Here is a 24,861-nt window from a genome sequence, read left to right as displayed (position 1 = left end):
ACAAATTCTTCAGCTGTAAGATGGAGGAAAATAGTTCTGTCAGTGAGCACATACTCACTATGTCTGGGTTACATAACCGCTTGACTCAGCTGGGAGTTAATCTCCCGGATGACGCGGTCATTGACAGAATCCTCCAGTCGCTTCCACCAAGCTACAAGAGCTTTGTGATGAACTTCAATATGCAGGGGATGGAAAAGACCATTCCTGAAGTATTTGCTATGCTGAAATCAGCAAAGGTAGAAGTCAAGAAGGAACATCAAGTGTTGATGGTGAATAAAACCACTAAGTTCAAGAAGGGCAAGGGTAAAAAGAACTTCAAGAAGGACGCCAAGGAAGTTGCCGCGCCTGGCAAGCAAGCTGCCGGGAAGAAGCCAAAGAATGGACCCAAGCCCGAGACTGAGTGCTTTTATTGCAAGGGAAGTGGTCACTGGAAGCGGAATTGCCCCAAATACTTAGCGGACAAGAAGGCCGGCAAAATAAAAGGTATATGTGATATACATGTAATTGATGTGTACCTTACCAGTACTCGTAGTAGCTCTTGGGTATTTGATACCGGTGCAGTTGCTCACATTTGTAACTCAAAGCAGGAGCTGCGGAATAAGCGGAGACTAGCAAAGGACGAGGTGACGATGCGCGTCGGGAATGGTTCCAAGGTCGATGTGATCGCCGTCGGCACGCTGCCTCTTCATTTACCTACGGGATTAGTTTTAAACCTCAATAATTATTATTTAGTGCCAGCTTTGAGCATGAACATTGTATCGGGATCTCGTTTAATTCGAGATGGCTACTCATTTAAATCCGAGAATAATGGTTGTTCTATTTATATGAGAGATATGTTTTATGGTCATGCTCCTATGGTGAATGGTTTATTCTTAATGAATCTCGAGTGTAATGCTACACATGTTCATAGTGTGAATACCAAAAGATGTAAGGTTGATAATGATAGTCCCACATACTTGTGGCACTACCGCCTTGGTCACATAGGTGTCAAACGCATGAAGAAGCTCCATGCAGATGGACTTTTAGAGTCTCTTGATTATGAATCATTTGACACGTGCGAACCATGCCTCATGGGAAAAATGACCAAGACTCCGTTCTCAGGAACAATGGAGCGAGCAACCAACTTATTGGAAATCATACATACTGATGTGTGCGGTCCAATGAGCGTTGAGGCTCGCGGTGGCTATCGTTATGTTCTCACCCTCACTGATGACTTGAGTAGATATGGGTATATCTACTTAATGAAACACAAGTCTGAGACCTTTGAAAAGTTCAAGGAATTTTAGAGTGAGGTTAAAAATCAACGTGACAGAAAAATCAAGTTTCTACGATCAGATCGTGGAGGAGAATACTTGAGTCACGAATTTGGCACGCACTTAAGAAAATGTGGAATAGTTTCACAACTCACGCCGCCTGGAACACCTCAGCGTAATGGTGTGTCCGAACATCGTAATCGCACTCTATTAGATATGGTGCGATCTATGATGTCTCTTACCGATTTACCGCTATCTTTTTGGGGCTATGCTTTAGAGACTGCCGCATTCACTTTAAATAGGGCTCCGTCGAAATCCGTTGAGACGACACCGTATGAATTATGGTTTGGGAAGAAACCTAAGCTGTCGTTTCTAAAAGTTTGGGGATGCGATGCTTATGTCAAGAAACTTCAACCTGAAAAAACTCGAACCCAAGTCAGAAAAATGCGTCTTCATAGGATACCCTAAAGAAACTATTGGGTATACCTTCTACCTCAGATCCGAAGGCAAGATCTTTGTTGCCAAGAATGGATCCTTTCTAGAGAAAGAGTTTCTCTCGAAAGAAGTAAGTGGGAGGAAAGTAGAACTTGATGAAGTATTACCTCTTGAACCGGAAAATGGCGCAACTCAAGAAAATGTTCCTGAGGTGCCTGCACCGACTAGAGAGGAAGTTAATGATGATGATCAAGATACTTCTGATCAAGCTCCTACTGAAATTCGAAGGTCCACAAGGACACGTTCCACACCAGAGTGGTACGGCAACCCTGTCTTGGAAATCATGTTGTTAGACAATGGTGAGCCTTCGAACTATGAGGAAGCGATGGCGGGCCCGGATTCTGACAAATGGCTAGAAGCCATGAAATCCGAGATAGGATCCATGTATGAAAACGAAGTATGGACTTTGACTAACTTTCCCGTTGAGCGGCGAGCCATAGAAAATAAATGGATCTTTAAGAAGAAGACAGACGCGGATGGTAATGTGACCATCCATAAAGCTCGGCTTGTCGCTAAGGGTTATCGACAAGTTCAAGGGGTTGACTACGATGAGACTTTCTCACCAGTAGCGAAGCTGAAGTCCGTCCGAATTATGTTAGCAGTTGCCGCATACTATGATTATGAGATATGGCAAATGGACGTCAAAACGGCATTCCTTAATGGTTTCCTTAAGGAAGAATTGTATATGATGCAGCCGGAAGGTTTTGTCGATCCTAAGAATGCTGACAAGGTGTGCAAGCTCCAACGCTCGATTTATGGGCTGGTGCAAGCATCTCGGAGTTGGAACATTCGCTTTGATGAGATGATCAAAGCGTTTGGGTTTACGCAGACTTATGGAGAAGCCTGTGTTTACAAGAAAGTGAGTGGGAGCTCTGTAGCATTTCTCATATTATATGTAGATGACATACTTTTGATGGGAAATGATATAGAACTCTTGGACAGCATCAAGGCCTACTTGAATAAGAGTTTTTCAATGAAGGACCTTGGAGAAGCTGCTTATATATTAGGCATCAAAATCTATAGAGATAGATCAAGACGCCTCATAGGTATTTCACAAAGCACATACCTTGATAAGATATTGAAAAAATTCAATATGGATCAGTCTAAGAAGGGGTTCTTGCCTGTGTTACAAGGTGTGAAATTGAGCTCTGCTCAATGTCCGACCACATCAGAAGATATAGAAGAGATGAGTGTCATCCCCTATGCCTCAGCCATAGGTTCTATTATGTATGCCATGCTGTGTACCAGACCTGATGTAAACCTTGCCGTAAGCTTGGTAGGTAGGTACCAAAGTAATCCCGGCAAGGAACACTGGACATCGGTCAAGAATATCCTGAAGTACCTGAAAAGGACTAAGGAAATGTTTCTCGTTTATGGAGGTGACGAAGAGCTCGTCGTAAAGGGTTACGTCGACGCTAGCTTTGACACAGATCTGGATGACTCTAAGTCACAAACCGGATACGTGTATATTTTGAATGGTAGGGCAGTAAGCTGGTGCAGTTGGAAGCAGAGCGTCGTGGCGGGATCTACATGTGAAGCGGAGTACATGGCAGCCTCGGAGGCAGCACATGAAGCAATTTGGGTGAAGGAGTTCATCACCGACCTCAGAGTCATACCCAATGCGTGGGGGCCAATCAAACTCTTCTGTGACAACACTGGAGCTATTGCACTTGCCAAGGAGCCCAGGTTTCACAAGAAGACCAGGCACATCAAGCGTCGCTTCAACTCCATTCGTGAAAATGTTCAAGATGGAGACATAGATATTTGTAAAGTACATACGGACCTGAATGTAGCAGATCCGTTGACTAAACCTCTCCCTAGGGCAAAACATGATCAACACCAGAATTCCATGGGTGTTCGATTCATCACAATGTAACTAGATTATTGACTCTAGTGCAAGTGGGAGACTGTTGGAAATATGCCCTAGAGGCAATAATAAAAGCATTATTATTATATTTCCTTGTTCATGATAATTGTCTTTATTCATGCTATAATTGTGTTATGCGGAAATCGTAATACATGTGTGAATAACAGACACCAACATGTCCCTAGTAAGCCTCTAATTGACTAGCTCGTTGATCAACAGATAGTCATGGTTTCCTGACTATGGACATTGGATGTCATTGATAACGAGATCACATCATTAGGAGAATGATGTGATGGACAAGACCCAATCCTAAACATAGCACAAGCTCGTATAGTTCGTTTGCTAGAGTTTTTTCCAATGTAAAGTATCCTTTCCTTAGACCATGAGATCGTGTAACTCCCGGATACCGTAGGAGTGCTTTGAGTATACCAAACGTCACAACGTAACTGGGTGACCATAAAGGTGTACTACGGGTATCTCCGAAAGTGTCTGTTGGGTGACACGGATCAAGACTGGGATTTGTCACTCCGTATGACGGAGAGGTATCACTGGGCCCACTCGGTAATGCATCATCATTATGAGCTCAAAGTGACCAAGTGTCTGGTCACGGGATCATGCATTACGGTACGAGTAAAGTGACTTGCCGGTAACGAGATTGAACGAGGTATTGGGATACCGACGATCGAATCTCGGGCAAGTAACATACCGACTGGCAAAGGGAATTGCATACGGGGTTGCTTGAATCCTCGACATCGTGGTTCATCCAATGAGATCATCGTGGAGCATGTGGGAGCCAACATGGGTATCCAGATCCCGCTGTTGGTTATTGACCAGAGAGTTGTCTCGGTCATGTCTGCTTGTCTCCCGAACCCGTAGGGTCTACACACTTAAGGTTCGGTGACGCTAGGGTTGTGAAGATATGTATATGCAGTAACCCGAATGTTGTTTGGAGTCCCGGATGAGATCCCGGACGTCACGAGGAGTTTCGGAATGGTCCGGAGGTGAAGAATTATATATAGGAAGTGCTATTTCGGCCATCGGGACAAGTTTTGGGGTCACCGGTATTGTACCGGGACCACCGGAAGGGTCCCGGGGGTCCACCGGGTGGGGCCACCCATCCCGAAGGGCCCCATGGGCCAAAGTGGGGAGGGGAACCAGCCCATAGTGGGCTGGTGCGCCCCCCTAGGCCCACCCCATGCGCCTAGGGTTGAAACCCTAGGGGTGGGGGGGGGGGCGCCCCACCTTGGCTTGGGGGCCACTCCAGCCCTTGGCCGCCGCCCTCCCTATGGGAGGCTATATATATGAGGGGGGGGGGAGGGGGCAGCCGCACCCTGAGTCCTGGCGCCTCCCTCTCTCCCTGCTACACCTCTTCCTCACGTAGTATAAGGCGAAGCCGTGCTGCTGTGACGCCCTGCATCCACCACCACGCCGTCGTGCTGCTGGATCTTCATCAACGTCTCCTTCCCCCTTGCTGGATCAATAAGGAGGAGACGTCACGCTGACCGTACGTGTGTTGAACGCGGAGGTGCCGTCCGTTCGGCGCTAGGATCTCCGGTGATTTGGATCACGTCGTGTACGACTACCTCATCCCCGTTCTTTGAACGCTTCCGCTCGCGATCTACAAAGGTATGTAGATGCATCCGATCACTCATTGCTAGATGAACTCATAGATGGATCTTGGTGAAACCGTAGGAAATTTTTTGTTTTCTGCAACGTTCCCCAACAGCGGCGCCCACGCCCGCGACCTCGTTGGAGTGTCAAAGCAGCGCAAGGAGGGGTCACCTTGATGGGGAGCTCGGGAGAAGCACGGGTGGCCACTGCTCTCGTGGGGATTCAGATCCAGTTCACGCAACACACGAGTCGTTATGATGAGGGAAATTGCAGCAACGACTCAGTTGCGAAAACCTAGTCTACGTAAGATGTTGCTCCTGGGCAGTTAAACTCAAATCCAACGGCCACAGAGATGGCGGACGTGTCTCGTTATCCGTCGGGTGATCCCAACCATGTCCCTTTCTTTTTGAGAATGTACAAACAAAAATTGCTTCTTTTTTCAGAATCACAAACAAAAATTGCTTTTTTTTGAGGGAGTAACCAAGCTTTATTCATCAAATGCCACAACAAGTGGAATACATCGCTGGTCGTGGGGTTGGCCCAACCAAATGTGTCGCCCTGGACCTAAAGGAAAAGCATGCTTGGCTAGTTTATGTGCCTCTACATTAACGGCACGACCTTCAAAAGTAAAAACACAATTTAAAATAAGAACTCTACTATGAATCTCAGAAATAATAGCACCGCTACTCCCCTGGCTTCTGCTGTTGATTGCCTTGACCACACCCTTTGAATCTGATGCAATCACTAAGTTGTTGATGTTAAGATCCTGGGCCAGGGCCATCCCCTCCCGACATGCAATTGTTTCCAGTACCTCGGGATCATCGACTCCTGCGATCACAAGGGCCGAACTCCCCATATATGCTCCTGTCTCGTCCCGGCAAACTGCAGCTACTGACCCTCCCAGTCCCTTTCTGCATGCGGCATCCACGTGAATCTTTACGTGACCCGGCGGTGGCGGTTTGGGACACTGGTTGGTTGCAATCGTCGTGGTAGGGGCTCTTTGAATTCGATCCCGAGGTTCTGCCAGCAAACTCAATTCAGTAAGATATCTAGTAATAAAACCTTGAATAACTTGGGGACTCTGGAATATTCCTTCATGTATAACTTTCCTTCTTGCCCTCCAAATTGCCCAGAGCGTGACTGAGAGCTTCACAAATAACTCATGCGATAATGAATCAATGAGAGTGAACAACCATTGCTTTGCATGTGGTTCAGTGATGGCCGCTAGGGCTTGCGTCATTTCTTCATCCACAAGGGCCCATGTGCATCTTGACACGGTGCACTCCAACAGGGAATGCCTCCATGAGTCTGGCGCGCCGCACAGCCCGCATGCACTCGAATCTAACATATGCCTATGTGCCCGGACATCGTTGGTTGGTATTGAGTGCTTCGGTAGTCTCCATAAAAACATACGGACCTTCCCAGGAACTGCTGTTTTCCACTGAAGTTCTTCTGTTGACGAGTTTGATGTGCTTGGCCTACTCTCCAGCCAAGATTCCCTTCTCTGTCTAGTGCTAACCAACATGCGATATGCACTTTTGACCGAGAATATACCATTCTTCTCGTGGCTCCAGCTCCAAAAGTCATCCACGTTCATTGTACAGATAGGGATACCCAGGATATTTTCGCGTCCATGTTGAGAAAGGTCGCTTGGATCTTCTGTTTGTCCCAGACAGCCGATGTCATATCAATCAATTCAGAGACATATGTAGGTGGATTGTTACTCAAGCATCCATATGGTCTCTTCATCTCCATTCTAGGTAACCAGTTATCATCCCAGATTTTTATACTCTCTCCATTCCCAATTCGGCGTATCAATCCTTGCTGCAAAATATCACGGCCTTCGATTATTGCTCTCCAGATCTGACTTGGGGAGCTGCCTAGTTGAGCACTCAGGATATTGCCATTCGGGTAATATATGCCTCTCAACATCCGCGCACACATACTTTGTGGTTTTTGTAACAGATGCCAAGCCTGCCTCGCTAGCATTGATAAGTTAAACAACTCAAAATCCTTAAAACCCACTAATTGCTGAGAAAGAAAATATCACTCCTGGCAGCCCAACCCACTAATTTCAGTGGGTGAATCCGAACGGCCCTAAATCGTAAGCCGGGCCACTACATGTGGCCAGAAGAGATTCTAAAAAAATAACATGAGCCCAGAAGAACTGAAAAAAAAAACTGAAAACAAACTGGACCTTATTTCCTCTCCCCTCCGGTCCGTGTCGAAACAGGAGGAAGAAACGCGAGAGAGAGAAAGAAACAGGCGGCGGCGGCGGCGGCGACGCGAGGAGCGCGCGCTCGACGACGGCGCAAGGAGCGCGAGGAGCTCGACTGCCGCCACCGCCACCACCGTTTCCATCTCTTCTCGCTCCTTCCCACCTCCCCCGCCAGCAGTCAAGTGATCTAGGGTTTACGCGTCCGCCACCGCCGCCACCTCCGCCCCTCCCGTTCTCCGTCGACAGTATCAGACGGAATCGCAAGGTCCAGCGCGTCCTCAAGCATCCGTGGTTAGCGTCCTGTTTCCACTCCGATTTCTAGGGTTGTACTTTTGGAGTTCGCCCGTCGCCAGCTTGCCGCAGCTGCTTGCTGAGCAAATTCAACACACCCACCGGGATCTCATCTCTTGCTCCTTGCAGGGTAAGCAGTGGTTGGAGGTGCGTGTCGCTTGTGAGGTCAGCGGGGCCCTGACGGTGGATCTCATTTGGGTGGTCACCTGTGACTGGTGAGGTGCGAAGTGGCCTAACAACCTTCGTCTCAATCTACTTCCATAGGTGCAACGGGTTTTGACTGTTTGCTCTTTCAGAAAATGTCTGATGCATCTTGTACCTGTTACTTGAATGATGTGCAATGATGCTTTAATGCTCAACCACATGCAGATTAGATAGAATATCTGGTTGTTAGTAAATGCCTGATGGATTCTTTTGCCTGGCTACATGAATAGTGTCTTGCATGTTGTCATGCTCAACCGCATGCACAATGGATAGTATATTTAGATGTTCTTTTTTTTGGGTCATAACAACTGAGCTTAGTTACCTTAAATAACACCTCCTGCTATTATGTTGAAGTAAAATTAACTATTTGTTCATTGCTTATGTGTATTTTCAGTTCTCAACCATGAAGCTGCTAGGATTGTTTAGGAAGGTCAGCTCGTTAGTTGGACAACGGGTGCAATGTTCTCCAGTGGAACGTCTTTTATCATGCTCCACAAGGCGCATTTCTAGCTTCGCAGATTGGGATTCGGGTCCTGTGAACAACAGAGTGTAAGTATTTATCTATGTGCATGTGAAATAAACAATCTATATTGCTTACTGTGTTCACTTGTGTCTTTTTTTGATTTTGTCTTACTCCTTCATTTAAGCACAAGTTCAATTTCGATGTCATCGTCTAGGCTATAGATCTTGTAGGTCCTGTACAACTAGCACCTGTCTGCTCAATCCCACACACACCTGTTCCAGATTACATTGGATAATCACTGATTAGATTATTAATAATGTTTGTTTATTCCTGAGTCCTATAGATTAAGTTGAATTATGCTGCTGACTCCAACCTTGCAACACATGATGTAATTCATTGTTGCGAGCAGTGCTGGGTAATAGAGAAGCCAAAAAAAAAGTAAATACATTCGCTGACACATACACATTTTTTGTTTTTTGTCCAATGTCTATAAGTGTCCTCATAAATAAAATCGCTATCGGTGATTTCAATCTATTAACCAGCAAAAGATTAATATGTAACAGCGTTTAGAAGTCATCTGTACACACCTGCCCCAAATGGGTGTCCTCAAAACTGATAGATTACGATACAGCCTTTTGCAGTCATCAGATTTTTAGTTCTTTTAGTGCTTTGGAGTTCACTTCATATAATTACTTCACTGTGCTACAATTTTTGTGTGAATGCCATGTCAATACGTTGAAATATACAGTTTTTAGCATTCCTTGGAATCAAATAGGTGAAATATTCATTCCAATTTATCACCACACGTGAATGTACTGTTCAAGTTCATGTCCAGTGTGCAAAACCAAATATTCATATTTATGATTTCTCCCAGTAACTGTTGTACGATGCACTTCGCTAACCATCTCTGCGGGTTATTTGTTTTTGTTTATGGTGTTAAACTGTTGTACTGTTGCTACTAATTGGCTCATGTTACTTGTTCTTGTATAGTTACTTTTCCAGGAAGACGAATCCTGCTGATTTGGTTGATGTAATTAAGCACTTCCAAGAGAATCCAATTTTTGAGTCTATATTGTCCAACAAGTTGGTTAGCAAAGCTACCTCGAGCAAAGCATCTGATAAATCCACTGCGAGCAATGCGCCCCAAAAGAACCCGTTTCTGGAGGCTATTTCTAAAATGAATCTTCTGATGGTGTCTAGAGCTGCCACTGTGGCTTTCCGGTCGTTGCCTGAATTGTACCTGGAAAATGTCTTGAGAGGGATTTTTCTTGGTCCAAGAATTTCGCTGTCCAATGTCAGGATTCACAAGCCAAGCGGGAAATTTGTCTTTGTCGACAATGAACAAGGAATGCCCCATGAACCTCCTCTTGCGAAGCATTCGGGAGATCTCAAAGGCGTAGCAGGTTTTGTTCGGGAGATCATCTCCATTCTGTACCCTCGCATCACATTACCTTCTGACCTGTCTCACTGGTTGACATTGCTTGAAGAGCCAGAGCCCACCTTATATTTGATCATGTACCACTCCATGTTCTTATCTTTGAAAGGTCGGTTTCTATACCATGTCGTGCTTGACCAGGCAACACGAAAGGAGTTTGAGAGAGGTTACCAGGTTGGGCTCATGCATATACTACGGAAGTTGGCGAAGTTTAAAGGGCTATTTGGTCTTGCTGCGCTGCACGAATTCTTGAAATCACAAATGGATAAGTGAAGGAAGAAATCCAAAAAAAGCAAAAGGAAGAAGGCTGCTGCAGCAGCAGCAGCACCTGCCGGTTCTCCTCCAGCAACACCTGCCGGATCTCCTCCAGCAACACCTGCCGGATCTCGTCGTCGCAGAAGTCGAAGAAGCGGAAGATCAAGCACTGGGAACAACATCAAGTCGGCAGAAGAGTTCGATAGGCAGATGCAGGAGCTCAGTGATGGGCGAGATGTGGTGTCCTTCATTCGAGACTGCCCAGTCCATGGATGCGAAAACATGTGCTTGCAATTTCTGTTTGTGGAGGCTAATATGCTCAGTCAGGAAGCCATCGTGCAACTTCTACACTTTATATTTCGTGATTATGGTCATGAAGCACTGGAGGCATTTTACAAGGCTGGCATGTCCGGTGTGGTGGGCATCGAAGGGTTGTTTGGGGAGGAGCCCAATACTTGGCAGGAGGCTATGCGTCTCTTCACCAGCGTCTCTTCACCAGTCGACGTCGTCTGAAGGACACGTCTTCATGAATCGGCATTGTCATCATCAAGAAGAGAGAAAAAGGCCTGGATAGGAAGTAACTGAAAAACATCAACTGGTGAAGAGACGCTGGTGAAGAGACGCATAGCCTCCTGCCAAGTATTGGGCTCCTCCCCAAACAACCCTTCGATGCCCACCACACCGGACATGCCAGCCTTGTAAAATGCCTCCAGTGCTTCATGACCATAATCACGAAATATAAAGTGTAGAAGCTGCACGATGGCTTCCTGACTGAGCATATTAGTCTCCACAAACAGAAATTGCAAGCACATGTTTTCGCATCCATGGACTGGGCAGTCTCGAATGAAGGACACCACATCTTGCCCATCACTGAGCTCCTGCATCTGCCTATCGAACTCTTCTGCCGACTGAATGTTGTTCCCAGTGCTTGATCTTCCGCTTCTTCGACTTCTGCGACGACGAGATCCGGCAGGTGTTGCTGGAGGAGATCCGGCAGGTGTTGCTGGAGGAGAACTGGCAGGTGCTGCTGCTGCTGCAGCAGCCTTCTTCCTTTTGCTTTTTTTGGATTTCTTCCATTTGTGATTTCAAGAATTCGTGCAGCGCAGCAAGACCAAATAGCCCTTTAAACTTCGCCAACTTCCGTAGTATATGCATGAGCCGAACCTGGTAACCTCTCTCAAACTCCTTTCGTGTTGCCTGGTCAAGCACGACATGGTATAGAAACCGACCTTTCAAAGATAAGAACATGGGGTGGTACATGATCAAATATAAGGTGGGCTCTGGCTCTTCAAGCAATGTCAACCAGTGAGACAGGTCAGAAGGTAATGTGATGCGAGGGTACAGAATGGAGATGATCTCCCGAACAAAACCTGCTACGCCTTTGAGATCTCCGGAATGCTTCGCAAGAGGAAGTTCCTGGGGCATTCCTTGTTCATTGTCGACAAAGACAAATTTCCCGCTTGGCTTGTGAATCCTGACATTGGACAGCAAAATTCTTGGACCAAGAAAAATCCCTCTCAAGACATTTTCTAGGTACAATTCAGGCAACGACCGGAAAGCCACAGTGGCAGCTCTAGACACCATCAGAAGATTCATTTTAGAAATCGCCTCCAGAAACGGGTTCTTTTGGGGTGCATTGCTCGCAGTGGATTTATCAGATGCTTTGCTCGAGGTAGCTTTGCGAGTAAATTGCTGAAAACCACCACATTTGTGGCAAGGATACTGCAAAACCACCACTTTTGTCAAAAATTTCAAAAAACCACCACTTCCTCGGCAAGTGAGTAACAAAAACCACTAAACGTGCTGTGACCCGCGACTAACTGAGAATCTGACTTATCGGGCCCACCTGTCGGAGCCACGTGGCAAAGGGAAAACGGCAAAGGGAAACGACCGTTAGGACCCCGCTAGTTAAGCCCAGCGCACTGGCCCTGGTGCTCTCATCCCCCTCCCTCTCTTCTCTGTTGCGCGCGCAACCATGGCAACTACTCCCTCCGGCGATGTCGAGGGTGGAGACGACGGCGGCTCCAGATCCAGACGGAGTCGCGGGCGGGACCTGCTTGGGGTCGACTATGAGTCCTCCTCCTCAGAGGACAGCCCGCTATCACCGTGGCGCGGGCAGAGGGCGGGTGTCGCGGCGACGGCGGGGCGGCGGCGCCGCCTGCTGCTCCATTTGGATCCAGATCCATTCAAGCTGAAGGCGCGGGAGACCAACCCGATGAGGAAGAGCCGCCATGTTCTTGCCGTGCAGGCAAGGCTTCCGCTGCGTCGCGGTCGCCGTCTGATGCAGCAGTCGTCCCTACTAACACCGGCGACGACACGTACGTCCTCTATCTCAAGCTCCTTCTGCCTCTGAATTTTCGTTCTTGAGGTTTAGGTCGATCTAGGGTTTTGTATTGCCTCTGAATTTAGTCCTGACTAGGGTTTGAGTACAGACTAGAACCTACAATTATCTTGCTCTACAATTGTTGTGCATATTTACATTGTTAGGATTGCAGTGTACTTGTGTTATACAAATTTAGGTAATTACACTATTAGGATTACATTCCAGTTGTACTATGTGTTGTTCAAATTTATGTTATAGTAACTTGTACATTTTAATTGGTATTGTAGGTCGAGCTATGAGAAGTGGGACGTGCATATTGATTTTGAAGGGATTAAATACATCAGGACAAAGTTCTTTAAGAAAAACATAAGATATTACAATCTTATGAATGTGCTGCTTGACAATGGGTATAGTTTTTTAGACTACCTATATTACATGAGATGTGGTGGAATAGGATTGGATGGTTTTAAACTGCTTGACAGCCAGATTAAGGTGGATGAAATGCTTAAGCAATACCAGGACATCAGGAGGATAACATTGTCAGTTACTAAGGGCAAGAGGCAGCAGGCAATTGTTTTGTCTCCAGCAAAGAAGGGAAAGAGAAAGGCAGCAGAACCAATTCAAATATATGATGAAGAATATATCAGTGATCTTGATATAGTGTTTGCAGTAAGTGAAAATGGTGTGGCCCATAAGGAATTTGGTGATTATGTTGGTTCAAGTTCAGGCAGAGGCACAAATGAAAATTTGTTCCTGGCCACACAACAAAGTGTAAATTTCCAGCCCATCCAAACTATGCCACCTCCTGACAGGGCCAATTATGCAGACATGGATGACATGGATTTGGATTCAGAAAGTGAGGATGAAAATAGCTCTAATGAAGATAGTGCAGACCTGCAGTCAACTGTAGCAGATATGAAGAAGGCAGCACTGCACTTTGAGGGTGACACAGACCAGAGGACATCTATGATGTTCCCGAGGAGCAGGAAGAGGAAGAGCACAGTGAACAAGCTCCAAATGTAGCTGAAGAAGAACATTTGAATGAAGATGGAGTATTGCAGCAGCCTGTGCTTAAATTGGAAAGAGAGTGGGCCCAACAACAAGAACACACTCATCAGCCAATGATCCAATTGAGCCTGACTGGTTTCCCTCAGGTGATGAGGATGAAAATCTTGGTTTTTTGGACTCAAAGGATGATGATGGCAATGAGCCTATGTATTTTATTATTCCCTTAGGAAGGAAGACAAGAGCAGAGAAGGCAAAGCCAAGAAAATGGTATGATGAAAGCAGACTCAATCCAGAACAGCAATTTAGTTTGAAGATATGTTTCAAAGATGTGTACCAATTTAGGAGTGCTCTACTTAACTTTCACATCAAGCAGCTGAGGTCTTTCAGATATCACAGGAACTGCAAAGACAGGGTCATTGCTTGGTGTGACCACAAGGACAAAGGATGTCCTTTTTATATTGTTGCTTCTTAGATCAAGAATGAGCAAACATTTTGTGTAAAGAAGTTCAGAGCAGAACATACTTGCCCAACTAGTGACAAACATAGTAAAGTGAGCTCAAAGTGGCTAGGAAGCAGTATCTTAGAGACAATCAGATCAGACCCAAACACAACTGTGCCAGCATTGGTGGACAAGGCAAAGAGGAAATTTGGAATTGAAGTTCCAAAGATGATGGCATGGAGAGCTAAAAAGGTAGCAAAGGAAATTGTCCTAGGGGATCATAAGAAGCAGTACCATAGGTTGTCTGATTACATTGAAACAGTTAAATTATGCAATCCAGGATCTAGATGCATTGTCACAACTGTCACTCCTAAAAGCACAAATGAAAACCCACATCCAGGTCCTAGGTTCCATGGTCTTTTCTTTTGTCTCAATGCACCTAGGGAGGGTTTTCTAAATGGATGTAGGCCTTTCATTGGTTTGGATGGATGCTTCATAAAGCTTACAACTGGAGCACAAATCCTAGCAGCTACTGGTAGGGATGCCAACAACAACATGTATCCCATTGCTTTTGGAATTGTAGGAGTGGAGGACACACCCAGTTGGAGCTGGTTTCTCACCCAACTTAAGTATGCTCTGGGAGGCACATAAGAGGGGAAGTTTGGCAAATACACCATCATGTCAGATAGGCAGAAGGTTAGTGATCTATGTTCTCTTTCAAACCTACATATTATCTTTTGTGCCTTAAGTATGCTCTAATTGTTTACTAGTTAGTGATTGTTTGAACTTAAGATTCAAACCTAGTTAGTGATTGTTTGAAGTTAAGATTGAAACCTAGTTACTTTCTTTTCTGCCTTAAGTATGCTCAAATTGTTTTTGTTTATTAGTTAGTGATTGTTTGAACTTAAGATTGAAACCTAGTTACTTTATTTTTGGTTGAAATCAGGGCCTGCTTAATGCTGTCAATGCTGTATTTCCAAACTGCCCACAAAGATTTTGTTTAAGGCACATTTATGCAAATTTTCAAAGAGCTGGATTTAGAGGTGAAGATCTGAAAAAATGCATGGACAGTGCTAGCTATTCCTACACAAAGCATGGTTTTGATGTAGCCATGGCCAATTTGAAGAATGAGTGTGAGGATGCATGGAGGTGGTTATCTGGTATTCCAGTACACACATGGGCTAGGCATGAAATGGACACAAATTGCAAAACAGACCTGGTGGTTAATAACATAAGTGAGGTCTTCAATAAATATATCTTGGATGTTAGAAACAAACCAATAGTGACAATGATTAATGGAATCAAAGACAAGTTGCTAGTCAGGTTTGATGGAAAAAGAGAAAATGCAGCAGCTTCTAGATGGGAAATAGCTCCAACATATGCAGGACAACTGGAGATGAGCAAGAAGTTTCAAAGAGATTGCAAAGCAATTAGGGCAGGGCCTAACCTGTGGCAAGTAAGCAGTGGGCCAAAGACCTATGCTCTGAACCTTGAGGAGCACACTTGTGGATGCAGGAAGTGGGACATGTCAGGTTTGCCATGCAACCATGCTTGCAGTGCAATTTACAAGGCCAAGATGCAACCTGAGGATTTTGTAAGTCCTTTCTTGAGGAAAGCAATGTATTTGGAGGCATACAAACCAATAGTGTATCCAGTTCCTGGAGAAGATGCTTGGGTCAAGTCAGGAAAACCTGATATTGAGCCTCCTGTATTCCACAAAGAGGACCAGAGTGGAAGAAAAGAAGAAAAGAGGAAGAAGGGAAGGTTTGAAGTGCCTAAACCAAAAGATACCTCTAGGATGGCTACAATCAGATGTGGCAACTGTAGGTTAATGGGCCACAGGTTTACTAATTGTGGACAACCTTTGAGGCCTGATCTGCAGATGAGGAAAAATAGAAGCATGGTACATATTTTTTCATCATTGTATCTGATTTTGCTTATGTAGATTTTAATTTTTGTTTGTTTTAAAAACTGCAGGAAAAGAGAAGGCAAAAGGCAGAATCCTACACTCCACCTGATGCTACTGCGGCTCCTATGGCACCAAGAGCTGCTCCTATGGCATCAAGAGCTGCTCCTAGGGCACCAAGAGCTGCTCCTAGGGTACCAAGAGCTGCTCCTAGGGCACCAAGGGCCGCTTTCTTAGCACCAAGGCCAGCAGCTAGGCCTCCATGTGGAGAAAGGACTTCTTTTGCTGCTGGTACTTCTACATCTACATCAACTGTTGCTGCTGCTGCTAAAAAATAGAGGTCAGTGAGAGGTGGAAGAGTTGGTGGAGCATCAAATGCTACAACAGGTTCAAGGAAGAAACCTCAGAAATATGCAAGACTGAAGAGCTACTTCGCAGCAAGTGGAAATGTGTGAACTTTGATATCTGCCAGTGCTTGTAACTTTTGGGGCTATAACCCATGTATCTGTCTTGAGAAACTTGGATGTGTGATGATTTGAGTCCTTTGATCCTGTGTTTCAATTTGAGTCATGTGAACCTGTGTAATTTGAGTCATCTGAACCTATGTGGTAATTTTAGTCCTGTGAACCTATGTTTCAATTTGAGTCCTAAAAACCTATGTGGTATTTATGTTATGTGAACCTCTGTTATGTGTGATCAAGCCTTCATGCTGTTGTGGAGTTATGTTGATCTAGCAAAATTATTGTACTAGAATTATTGTTGGTTTTGAGTGCAGCCTAAATGTTGTAATTGTAGCAGAATTATTGTTGGTTTTCAGTGCATAAATGCTGTTAGTGTAGCAGGATTATTGTGGGTTTTGGGTCATTCTTGTACAACCTTAGAATATGGGTCATCGAAGCGTCGACGAAAACCTAAACAACCGTACCCTACATTTGGGGTCATCGAACCCTCGACGACAACCTAAACTACCCTACCCTACATTTTGGGTCATCGAACCCTCGACGACAACCAAAACAACCTTACCCTACATTTGGGGTCATCGAACCCTCGACGACAACCAAAACAACCTTACCCTACATTTGGGATCATCAAACCCTCGACGACAACCAAAACAACCTTACCCTAGAATAGGGGTCATCGAACCCTCGACGACAACCTAAACTACCCTACCCTAGAATAGGGGTCATCGAACCCTCGACGACAACCTAAACTACCCTACCCTACATTTGGGGCCATCAAACCCTCGACGACAACCAAAACAACCTTACCCTACATCCTAAACAAAAAACAAGCAAAACCACCTACTCCCTAAACAATAACTGGTACTTCTAATTATACATCTACATCTACATCACCTGCTGATGATGCTAAAATACCTCAGAAATATGGAAGACCTGGAGTACATCTACATCTACATCAATAGCATTATCCAGTACACAAATTAATCCAGCAACACAAATTTATAGCATTATCCAGCAACACAAATTAATCCAACAACACAAAATAATAGCATTATGCAGCAACACAAATTAATCCAGCTTAAATTCAGTACAAATGTCTTGCAATTTTAGTGCCACAAATAGCAGATAGAGTACTCTAGCAGATACAACTACAATAACATTGAATCATTCGTCAACTATCTCTTTGATCTTCCTGATCTTCCCCTTGGTGGCCTCCTTCTCTTTGAACAGATCACCTATAGTGTACTCCAGGTGCCTTTTCTCTTGCTTCCACTTCTCCTTCTCCTCCAACAGCATGGCCCTCTCCTGCTTGATCTTGTCCATCTCCTGCACAAGCTTCACCTTCTCTTCCTTCTCTTGGTCTCTCTCTTCCTCTGCTTTGGCCCTCAGCACTTGATGAATGTTAATGTCTGATTTGTCAGCCAAGTTCTTTCTCTCGATCTGTTCCTTCAGGTCACTAATAACCAACCTTGCATTGCCTAACTGGGTAATTGCATCCTCCTTGTCAGCCACCATTTTGGCAAAGTCAACTTTAAAAAACCTCAGGTCATTTTCCATCTTCCTCTTCTCTTCCCTTACCTTCACTACTTCTTCAGCATTAACAACATTCTGCCTGAACCTATTGGTCAACTCCTCCTCATTCATAGTCCAGATGGTATTTAAAGCTTGCTTCAATTGGACTGGCCACTCTGGGTCAATCCAGTCCACAAAGTTGCACTTGGGTACATCCTATGAATGTATGAACAAAGGAAATATAATTAAACCAATTTCTAAAAACATTAGTGATAAAAATAAAAAACAACAATCCATTAATTATCCATGTTTCTAGTACTGCATTGCCTACTCCTAGATAGCAAATATAGAGCTAAAATGATTTAAAAACAGAATGGCCACAACCTATAAGAAATTGGAAACTGCCTAATCTCAGACTTAATGTACAAAAGTACTCCACTACCTACTGCTATTGTATCAAGATTTATGGCCAGAGATATATACTTTACTGCCTAATTTCAGACTTATTGTATCAGTCAACTCAGCACTTCAGTGGATTCACATATTTCAGACCAATTCTATCAGTAATGAATTCACATGTTTCAGAAAATCACTTCAACACTTCAAGAAGTAATTGAACTGGTCAGAAAATCACCTTTTTTCCACACCCAAGGAACCTCCTACCATTGTCAGTCCATTCAAAGGCAACAAACTTCTCACAGGGCGCACGATGCTCACAACGTGCAGGATGATTCAAAGCAATGCCGCTCCATTCCGTGCACTCCATTTTGGCAGGTACCTAGGCAGAGGGAAAATGAAGTCAATTGCTATCGGGAAGAAATTCCCCTTTCTCCCTAACCCTAACCCTAGATGCACAAGAGCAGAATCTTACCCGTCTCTCTTCGTCAGAGGAAGAGTCGGAACAGTCGGAAGGCTCAGACCAAGAAACCATGTCTCCCCTCCCGTCAGCGGTGCGAAGCTGCTCGCGATGGCGGCGGCGGCGGCGGGAGGTGCGGCGCAAGAAAGGAAGGAGCAGAGCAGAGAAGAGAGCGGTTGGGGAGGAATGCCCTAACATGCGCGCGCTGGGCTTAACTAGCGGGGTCCTAACGGCCGTTTCCACTTTGCCATTTTCCCTTTGCCACGTGGCTCCGACAGGTGGGCCCGATAAGTCAGATTCTCAGTTAGTCGCGGGTCACAGCACGTTTAGTGGTTTTTGTTACTCACTTGCCGAGGAAGTGGTGGTTTTTTGAAATTTTTGACAAAAGTGGTGGTTTTGCAGTATTCTTGCCACAAATGTGGTGGTTTTTAGCAATTTACTCGCAAAGCTACCTCGAGCAAAGCATATGATAAATCCACTGCGAGCAATGCACCCCAAAAGAACCCGTTTCTAGAGGCAATTTCTAAAATGAATCTTCTGATGGTGTCTAGAGCTGCCACTGTGGCTTTCCGGTCGTTGCCTGAATTGTACCTGGAAAATGTCTTGAGAGGGAATTTTCTTGGTCCAAGAATTTTGCTGTCCAATGTCAGGATTCACAAGCCAAGCGGGAAATTTTTCTTTGTCGACAACGAACAAGGAATGCCCCAGGAACCTCCTCTTGTGAAGCATTCCGGAGATCTCAAAGGCGTAGCAGGTTTTGTTCGGGAGATCATCTCCATTCTGTACCCTCGCATCACATTACCTTCTGACCTGTCTCATTGGTTGACATTGCTTGAAGAGCCAGAGCCCACCTTATATTTGATCATGTACCACCCCATGTTCTTATCTTTGAAAGGTCAGTTTCTATACCATGTCGTGCTTGACCAGGCAACACGAAAGGAGTTTGAGAGAGGTTACCAGGTTGGGCTCATGCATATACTACGGAAGTTGGCGAAGTTTAAAGGGCTATTTGGTCTTGCTGCGCTGCACGAATTCTTGAAATCACAAATGGATAAGTGAAGGAAGAAATCCAAAAAAAGCAAAAGGAAGAAGGCTGCAGCAGCAGCAGCAGCACCTGCCGGTTCTCCTCCAGCAACACCTGCCGGTTCTCCTCCAGCAACACCTGCCGGTTCTCCTCCAGCAACACCTGCCGGATCTTGTCGTCTCAGAAGTCGAAGAAGCGGAAGATCAAGCACTAGGAACAACATTCAGTCGGCAGAAGAGTTCGATAGGCAGATGCAGGTGCTCAGTGATGGGCGAGATGTGGTGTCCTTCATTCGAGACTGCCCAGTCCATGGATGGGAAAACATGTGCTTGCAATTTCTGTTTGTGGAGGCTAATATGCTCAGTCAGGAAGCCATCGTGCAGCTTCTACACTTTATATTTCGTGATTATGGTCATGAAGCACTGGAGGCATTTTACAAGGCTGGCATGTCCGGTGTGGTGGGCATCGAAGGGTTGTTTGGGGAGGAGCCCAATACTTGGCAGGAGGCTATGCATCTCTTCACCAGCGTCTCTTCACCAGTCGACGTCGTCTGAAGGACACGTCTTCATGAATCGACATTGTCATCATCATCAAGAAGAGAGAAAAAGGCCTGGATAGGAAGTAATTGAAAAACATCAACTGAGCCTGGAAAGACGAGTGCAAAACAATCGATTTCTAGTTCTGCATCTGTAGTTTGTTCAGACTTTTACTGCCTTTTTCCAGTTTTGTCTCGATGAATCCTGTGATATGACGTGTACTGCTGGGGTATCGACATTGAGTCCTTGCACGCTGTGTTAATATAACCTTCGGCCCTTTATCGTTGTATGACTTGCTTCTTCTGCAGCTTGTTTTGTACTACTTCAAAACTACTCGCTGACTTGTTCTTTTGCAGCTGTTTTTGTACTTGAAAGCTCTTCACTGGATAAATTATCATTATTCTGTCATTGTTATAACAATCCCACAAACATGCATGAACTACATAGGGCCGCCTGCATCCCCTGTTGCTACATGCAGCAGGTGATGCTGGGGTCCAGATCTGTGATGCACCATTGGTAAGTTGATTCGCCCGCGTACCCAGCTAACAATGTTGGAGCCGTCCTTGGACTCGCTGCTCTGCTGGCCTTCAGGTGATCAGCTCCAGAAGAATGACCCCAAACCTGTAGAGGTTTGTTGGGTACTTTGTGAAGTTTTTGCTGTTTGTTTTAGGGAAACAGAAGAGAAATTCACTCAATTATGCAGCCATGAATCCACTAAATGGTACTAGTACCAACTCTGCCTTTTTGATATGTATAAGGTGCATTTATGCAGTGACAGTGTAACAAAATGAAACGCTGCGAACAGGGTGCCAGACTCTTGAAAACCTGAATGCTGTACTTATTCAACTGTACAAAAATGCATACCTGGCGCAATGTAGCATTTTTTTGTCATCCAAATCCAAATTCAAATCCAAGGAGGATTGGTACCCTTTTTCCGGAACGACAGGATGAATCCCAAATTCATGGGCAAGTAGCACATTGCAGATCGCCATGCATAATGCGGGGAGTTGAGTCATGGTGAGCATACCCATACACCAATCCTGGAGCTATAACCTCTCCTTCCGAGTAGCAGAAGCCAATATTCTTGCGCCGGATTTTTGTCATCTCATTCTTCACACTCAATGTTTGCTTGCCCGAACTGAACAGCCGCTTCACAGATGGACCTTTCCAAATGCTCCTCTTCCAATCACATTCCTGTCGTCGTCCTCTCGGGTGATCTTGATTGGGTGGAAAAGCACCAACTTCCATGGGCAGGACTTGTCGCCATGTATCCACCTGCAAACTGCAAATACCCCTATGGCCAACAGCGCCAATCCTGTAAGAATGACACCACTGTCGCTGCCAATGCTAGTCGCTAATGCTTTCTCAATGGCGCATCACAGTCGTTCGGCATCCCAGGACCGCACACACTTGGGTTCCCTTCAAGAAACACGGCAGGAAGGCCCGGGACCAGCTCCGGAGGCACTCAGCCAGAGAGCGGGTATGGTTATACGAGGCATTGAGCAGTGCAATCTTCAGGTTCTGGAGCTCTGCCGGAATAGCACCGGTGAGAACATTCCTGGACAGATCAATGGAGGTCAGCACCGGCAAGTCCCCAAGAGAGGCTGGTATCGTCCCGGTGAGACCGTTGCTGGACAGGAATAGAGATACCGGCCTCTTGCACTTGTTCAAGTCAGAAGAGAGATACCGGCCTCTTGCACTTGTTCAAGTCAGAAGAGCGATACCGGCCTCTTGCACTTGTTCAAGTCAGAAGAGCGATACCGGCCTCTTGCACTTGTTCAAGTCAGAAGAGAGATACCGGCCTCTTGCACTTGTTCAAGTCAGAAGAGCGATACCGGCCTCTTGCACTTGTTCAAGTCAGAAGAGAGATACCGGCCTCTTGCACTTGTTCAAGTCAGAAGAGCGATACCGGCCTCTTGCACTTGTTCAAGTCAGAAGAGAGATACCGGCCTCTTGCACTTGTTCAAGTCAGAAGAGCGATACCGGCCTCTTGCACTTGTTCAAGTCAGAAGAAAGATACCCGCCTCTTGCACTTCTTCAAGTTAGAAGAGAGATACCTGTCTCTTGCAGTTGTTGAAGACAGGGATCGAACCGGAGATGGCATTGTGGGAGATGCCATGATGCTCATCGCGGGGGATTGGCGTAAGTTGTCCGGCAATCTGCCGTTGAGCTCACTCAGTGAAGCGGTACATGGTGCGAATCAGGCCGATGCTCTGAAGCATCACACGGAAGAAGCTGTTATTGTCAATCTAAACCTGCTTGAGCCGAGACACACCAGAGGTTGTTCTTGGCGTGAATGACGGACCTGCTAATCCGGCAGTGACCAGAGGCCGGCGGGGAGCTCCCCGGTGAACGCGTTGCCCTGCACCTCGAACCTCTGCAGCATCAGGCACTTGTCGACACCGTTGGCGTGTTGGGGAACGGCCCGGGCAAGCCACACCGTGCGACAAATCCAGACACTGCTAGCAGCTTCTGAAACTTTTGGCCGAATCCCGGAGGGGAGGAACGACTCCGGTCAAGCTGTTCATGGGCAGATCAAGAGCCTCCAGTTGCTCCAACCCAACAAAGGTCTCAGGGGTCGCGCCGCTAAACCCTGACCCGGGCAAGAAGAGCCACCTGACCTGAGGCTGGCCAATTCGCCGAGCACTGTTCCAAGAATTGGTTGCCGGACAGGTTCAGGTAGTGGAGGCTGGTCAGGTTGCGACACAGCGCCGGAGAGGCGGTTGCCGCGCAGGTCGAGCACCTGCAGCTCCCGCAGTGCCGCGAGGCCCGGCGCCGGCGGCACCGTGCCCTCGATGTCGTTGCCGCTGAGGTCGAGCGACGTGCTGCTCCGCCAGCGGGCCCGAGAAGGCACCGGAACCGAGGTCGAAGGAGACAAGCAAAGCGTAGCGGGACGGTCTGGTTGAAGGTGTTGGACGTGAGGCTGAGGCTGGCTAGGCTCGGGACCCGGCAGAGCGCGGAGGCGTTGATGTCGCCGGACCGGAGAGGCCGAGGCCCTGGAGATAAACGACGACGGAGGCGGACGAGCTGGAACCCGTGCAGGTGACGTGCGACCAGTTGCGTTGCAGTAGGGCGTGGAGCTGGATCAGGTGGCGAGCGCGCCGGAGGCGTCATGCAGGGAGGCCTTGAAGCTGAGCAAGAGCCAAGAGGTCGTGCACTGGCTGCTCTCCTTCCGCTTCTGCCGCTGCCGTTGAGGACCAGAAGTTGATCAGCGGCGATAGGAGGAGCAGGAAGAGACGTAGGCAGGCGCCGCTGGTGGTTGCCATGGTTATGGAGGGAGCCCGCCGGCCGGCGAGGTGTAGGAATGCGTGAGGTGAGTGCAAGCAGGAGGAGAGTGACTGAGCGAGCTAGAGACAGTGGGTCAATGGCTGGCTGTACTGTACTGCGGGCAAACTTCAGAGTTTCCTTTAGAGAAAGACAGATGAAACAACGAATACTATTGTATTTGGTTCCGAGCAACACACGTCTTTTTTCCGTTAGCAAGAATAAGGTAGCACATGCAGTGTGCGTGCAGTAGAGCTCGACACTCGACAGTGACCAGCTTCACGATCCGCGGATGTCCTTCTCCATCTTCTTGAAGAAGCCCTGGATCTTCCTCAACCAGTACAGCCAGAGCCCTGGATCTTCCTGTAAACTGATCACACAAGGAACACCAATGTTTGAATTTCTTTTTCATTCTTCCTGATGCAGAAATATCAGTTTGTGCTGCTTCTTGAGATCGATCGTGATGTTCGTTAGTTACCTTGTACTTCGTCAGTCAGTTGACGCTGTTCTCCAGGCTATAAATCAAAGATTTGATGCAAAGATCGAATTTCTATTTTCAAAAGTGCGGTTTACCAATATTTTAATGGCTCTGAGGTTCAACCCAATCCATCTTCTCTTTCTTTTTTTCCTTCCGATAAACATATGCAAGGGCTTTCCGACAGGCGCGGCGTGCCTCTGCGCCTTTGCCGCTAGTTAAAAGTATTTTGACAACATAGGTTGCAGCAGAACAAAAACTTCAAAATTAACATATCTTGGCAAGATGCCACATAGTCCTGCAAATTTCCTTGGCAAGAATGTAAAGATCGTTCCAAGTTTTTCTCTCGACGATAAAGGGTTTCCCTGCTTTATATTATAAAAAGCAACATTCCCGGCATACATCGAGCCATGCAAAAAAAAAGAAGAAGAAAGGAGCAAGAAACGGTAAAGATACAAGACACCGAAAGAGCCACTAACAAGCTCCGAATGCCACAAACGCAAGCTTGAGCATCGAGGCCCTCGGCGAACACGATCTTGCACACGACACGACTAAGACAAGGTAGTGGCCCGCGGCTGGAGAAGGCTATGCTCCGTCAACTCCGCAGAGGCCAATCATTGTCGATCCACCATCCATGTATACCACCGAAGAAGGCCCCCTGCCTTCTCGTCCCAAACCGCAGGACGCCACGCCGTTGGCAGGTAGAGCCTCTCACTTCCGAGCTCGTATGGCCAGAACCAACCAGATGTCGGGGACAGGACGACACGCACGACCACCTCACCTCGCATTGCCACACTCCATACATCACCACTGTTGCTAGCCCGGATCAACGTCAACCGCAAGCAACCGAGCAGGAACATCACTGAAGATACCAGGAAGCCCACCTCCCACTCCAAAGCCTCGACCACCACTCCGCCGACCAAAGGTGCCGTCTTCAAGAAGAACAATGACACCGGGGATCCATC

At 46.5% G+C, this 24,861-nt stretch overlaps 1 protein-coding gene across 1 annotated transcript; it reads left to right on the top strand.

Annotated features, from left to right (window-relative positions):
* Nucleotides 1-7,464: 7,464 nt before the first annotated feature.
* On the top strand, nucleotides 7,465-13,438 carry LOC123191981 (uncharacterized). The gene is made up of 4 exons (XM_044604490.1): nucleotides 7,465-7,735; nucleotides 7,865-7,955; nucleotides 8,334-8,488; nucleotides 12,703-13,438. Exons 3-4 carry the CDS (start codon nucleotides 8,343-8,345, stop codon nucleotides 13,436-13,438), a joined length of 882 nt encoding a protein of 293 aa, XP_044460425.1. The 5' UTR covers nucleotides 7,465-7,735; nucleotides 7,865-7,955; nucleotides 8,334-8,342.
* Nucleotides 13,439-24,861: the final 11,423 nt, after the last annotated feature.

This window comes from Triticum aestivum, chromosome 2A (assembly GCF_018294505.1).
Source record: "Triticum aestivum cultivar Chinese Spring chromosome 2A, IWGSC CS RefSeq v2.1, whole genome shotgun sequence".
NCBI lineage: Eukaryota > Viridiplantae > Streptophyta > Magnoliopsida > Poales > Poaceae > Triticum > Triticum aestivum.
Note: the sequence above shows the minus strand (reverse complement) of the source record. Positions and strands in the feature narration are given on the sequence as shown.

Bases quoted from the DNA above. Each gene is read 5' to 3' on its own strand.
- LOC123191981 (XM_044604490.1), top strand. From the start codon at position 8,343: ATGAAGCTGCTAGGATTGTTTAGGAAGGTCAGCTCGTTAGTTGGACAA. The intron at 8,489-12,702 runs GTAAGTATTTAT...TTGGTATTGTAG, and splicing joins GGTCCTGTGAACAACAGAGT to GTCGAGCTATGAGAAGTGGG.